The sequence below is a fragment of the Salvia miltiorrhiza genome, chromosome 8 (assembly GCF_028751815.1).
Source record: "Salvia miltiorrhiza cultivar Shanhuang (shh) chromosome 8, IMPLAD_Smil_shh, whole genome shotgun sequence".
NCBI classification, from domain to species: Eukaryota; Viridiplantae; Streptophyta; class Magnoliopsida; order Lamiales; family Lamiaceae; genus Salvia; species Salvia miltiorrhiza.
The window spans coordinates 42,037,755-42,042,167 of NC_080394.1; the positions used below are offsets into that span (position 1 = coordinate 42,037,755).

At 35.1% G+C, this 4,413-nt stretch overlaps 1 protein-coding gene across 1 annotated transcript; it reads left to right on the top strand.

Annotated features, from left to right (window-relative positions):
- The first annotated feature begins 212 nt into the window (after positions 1-212).
- On the top strand, positions 213-3,575 carry LOC130997101 (cytokinin riboside 5'-monophosphate phosphoribohydrolase LOG7-like). The gene is made up of 7 exons (XM_057922366.1): positions 213-487; positions 1,146-1,243; positions 1,922-1,952; positions 2,048-2,147; positions 2,224-2,294; positions 3,027-3,170; positions 3,250-3,575. Exons 1-7 carry the CDS (start codon positions 224-226, stop codon positions 3,343-3,345), a joined length of 804 nt encoding a protein of 267 aa, XP_057778349.1. The 5' UTR covers positions 213-223; the 3' UTR covers positions 3,346-3,575.
- The last annotated feature ends 838 nt before the right edge of the window (positions 3,576-4,413 follow it).

Sequence of the window (4,413 nt, forward strand, 5' to 3'; positions counted from 1 at the left end):
TAGCATAAGAGATATGAGTTGAATTTGAGACACGTATAGATTTGCATAGAATAAATTAATAGTAACGAAACTACTTCTGAAGGGACGAAAATTTAAAAGCGGACTAGCTTTTCGCTTAACCAACCAATCAATCCATCTCTTTCCAAAACTTTTGACATAGTAATAGTACTCACCTTTTTGTGACTATATAAAAATTTTAACAAAAGGGGTGGGGTGGGGTGGGATGTTTTGGTATAAAACCTATTACACTATTGCTCAGTTTCTCATTCCTCATCTCCACAGTTGTAGGGCATCATTGATTTTCACACACACACGTATTTATAGACAGAGAGAGAGTGTGTGTGAGAGAGAGAGAAGGAGATTCAAGAGAGTTGCAATGGAGATGGAGAAAGAATCAAGATTCAAAAGAATTTGTGTCTTCTGCGGCAGCAGTTCTGGCAAGAAACCAAGCTATCAAGAAGCTGCTATAGAGTTGGGAAAAGAACTGGTAATTACAAATCAATCCCTTTTGTGTGTGTGTTTTTTCTTACAAAAATATATTGAGATCTTTTCCTTATCACAAACAAACAAAATACCACAATTATATTTTTTCTAGTAATTTTCGTCTTCTTCTTTCATTTCTTATATTCCGTGTTAAGATTCTGACACAATTCTGAGTTGATAATCGATACAAAGTTTGAGTGAAATCTGTTTTAGGGCTTATGTCTTGTTTGGCATGAGTGAGAGAGAGAAAGCTGCTAGCTGTAATATGGGTGTAGTTGAGAGCAGCCTTCTTGCGTGATGTTTGTTTATTTTTAAAAGAAAAATAGAAAAATAGGGTGCCTTGGAATGGGGAACCAAACGTGCCCTATCGGTATAATGACTGTCTGAAGCGTGTTCCGTTGCCCCTCCATTACCAAACCTTCGTCGTTTTGGTTCATGCCCGCTATTATTTTAATGTTTCTTCATGCACGTATAATTAAATTAATCCCATCATTTTTACCCTTTTATTGTTGTTTTTAAACATTCTTTGTTCGATCTAGAACGTTGTAATGATTTTGTGAAATGAGTTTCTTGACGCGTGTAAATTAGTTTCTTCGACCGATGTCTTATTATTTATTTCTCTCTTTTATTGTTCCTTTTTTTTTGGTTTGGATTTAATGAAGGTGGAGAAAAGGATTGATTTGGTGTATGGAGGTGGAAGCGTGGGTCTGATGGGTCTTGTTTCTCAGGCAGTTCATGATGGTGGGCGCCACGTTCTAGGGTATCTCTCTCTCTCTCTTTCTCTCTCTCACACACACACACACACACACACACACGCACGCACACACACACCCAGATAGAGAGAGAGAGAGAAGGAGCCTCTGTGTCAAGTGTGTGTCAAATAAAGAGGGAGAATATCGAAAGACAGTCATCATCATTTCTCCCTCATAATTCCCATCTTTTTTTTGTTTGGTTCTATGGCAGTGTGATCTTCCAAAGTATTATTATTATTATTAAATAATTAATAATATCATTATTGAGACCATGCAACTCTGTCTAAAATTCCATGAAAGGTAGTGTACGTTCTCCTTACCACCCAAAGGCAGACATCATGGGATCAAATTACACTACAATCCTTTTCTTCTTTCTCACAAAACATATATACACCAAACTTGCGTTAGTAATATTTCTAGGAAAGTAACATTTATTCCCTCGGTTTATGACATCGTTTTCACTTTCATTTAGAGCAGTAGGATTGACAAACTTCACTAACAATAATACCCACTATTATCAATTACTATCTACCATTTTCTTGAAACCCGTGTGATTCACAAAGTGGAAACGATATCGTGGATAGATGGAATATTAATTTAGTTAGTTAGCCCAGTAAATGGTGGTGTTTTTAATTATTTTGAAAATGGTACCTAAATCGGTTGTCTCTTTTGTGTTTGTGTTGCAGAGTCATTCCAAGAACTCTTATGCCTCGTGAGGTAAGGAAAATTAATAAAGTTATTGCAATGCATGATATCTATGATTGTAGAGAAAGTTCAAATTATATTAATGAATATATATGCATGTGTTGTAGCTCACGGGCGAAACTGTAGGAGAAGTACGAGCTGTGTCTGATATGCATCAGAGGAAGGCTGAGATGGCGCGACATGCTGATGCTTTCATTGCTCTTCCTGGTAATTACTTTATTTAATTTCATTTATGATCTAATTAGTGATATGGATTTGTGACTTTCTTTATGTTCGATTTTAGGTGGTTATGGCACTCTTGAAGAGTTGCTTGAAGTTATTACATGGGCTCAGCTAGGCATCCATCGTAAACCAGTAAATCTACTCATCCCTTCTTCATCACACTAATATTACGCATATTTCTAACAATTATGACATGTTGTAAATTTAGTTGTGTAACAAGGTAATGATTCAAAACAAGGGAACAAGATTATTATTCTTGTTGATTGTTGCGACAAGATTATTATTCTTGATAGGGAGAAAAACCATCACACATCAAATTCTTCACTTCCATCTCTCATGTGCCAATTGTTTACTTTCATCTTAAAAAATATACTCCCTCCGTCCCAAACGAAATGGCCTATTTCTTTTCGGCACGGAGATTAAGAAATGTGTATAAAGTAGATAAAGTGGGTTGATGAAAATTATTTAAATATTAAGTGTAGAGAGAGTGTGTATTGCCAAAAAAGGAAATAAGACATTTCGTTTGGGGCAGCCCAAAAAGAAAAATTGGACATTTCGTTTGGGACGGAGGGAGTACAAGTTTGGATAAAGAGAGAAAATGAGAATTGTTGTCTATTTTGAAATCTCTAAGCCATATGTATCTCTTAGCTCAAAGCATGTTTAATTAAGATTTTGGTCAAAAGTGGGATTTTCTTCTATGCTTCACGTGGAAAGATCGAACAATGATTAATGGTTTGATGATTTTGCATTAGGGATAAAAAAAGTCGTTAATTAGAGGTGGAATTTTTGTAGGTTTAAGCATATGATTAGTCGGTGACGACACTAATTAATTAATGTATTAAGATGATGATGGAAAACGCGCAGGTGGGGCTGTTGAATGTGGAAGGTTTCTATAATTCGTTGCTAAATTTCATTGACAAGGCCGTTGATGAAGGCTTTATCTCCCCAACTGCACGTAGAATTATTGTGTCCGCTCCCACAGCCAAACAGTTGGTACGAGAGCTCGAGGTACGACTAATATCATACCAACTGAGCTGAGCTCGAATCTCCGACTTATTGATTGAATATGTATCTTATTTAATTGCAGGAGCATATTCCGGAATGTGATGAAATTACTTCGAAATTGATATGGGAAGAGGTGGAAAAGCTGAATTACATGCCTCAATCCGATGTGTTGAATTAGGGAATATGGACTTCTTCCACTTTTGGCTTCGAATAGACTTTCTAGTATATACCAACTACTATAATTTGGCACAGTAACTACTTTCTTTCCTTTTTTTGTGTTTTTTCTTTTTTCTTTTTTCTGCTTTTGGAACTTTCCCCCCAAACCTTAAACTATGTATCGGGGAACGCCGGGAAAAAGAAAGAGAAAAACTTGTTTTTTGTGTATCTGATTGCGTTATGGTTTTACTACATTCTCTTTCAGTCTGATTTTATTTTTTCTGAAATATCTAAAGATGTAATTTAGTTTTAAAATTTAAATTGTATTAAAATTTTATTAAAGTGGGATGAAGGATATATTATCTTATACTCTCCCCATTCACGAAATGAGTACCTATATTTTCTTTTTGGTCCGTCTACTAAATATGTAACATTTTTTTTAGGAAGTGTACACCACACAATTCATTCATAATAAAAGTGGATCCCTTACTTCATTCGTTCCCTAAAATTATATATTTATTTCATTTTTTGTATGTCTCCTAAATATATGTATTTTTAAATTTTGGACACTATTACTATATAATTGAATAATTTTATCCTTAGAGCATCAAGCAGTACTAGGGCTCGTTGGGCTAGATCTAGCTGCACTCCTACGAGCCATTCTGCATTGGCGAGATCCGGGCTTGATGGCGGGCACGATAAATGGAACCAGGCTAGAGGGATTTTACGGTGGGCGCGTGTAAAACACGAACCATTAAAATAATTCGATTTTCTTAATTAAAATTTGACTGTGGGGCTGCTAATTTTTTTCTTAATTAAAATAATGGTTCTTTGTCAATTTTTAATCTAAATCTCTCTATAAATATCTATTCATTTCATTCATTTTCTAACACCAAATTTATTCTATTCTTTTCTTCTATTTCATATTTATACAAAAATATGTCATTTTCTTCCAATTCTTCTATTCATGAGGCTCCGACCGTTGATTTATGTTCGCTAATTTCTTAACACACCGCAAGTGCACGGGTACAATTGTGTACAGTAGCAAGCAATGTCGTATTCCACATAGACTAATTAATATCAATTCATA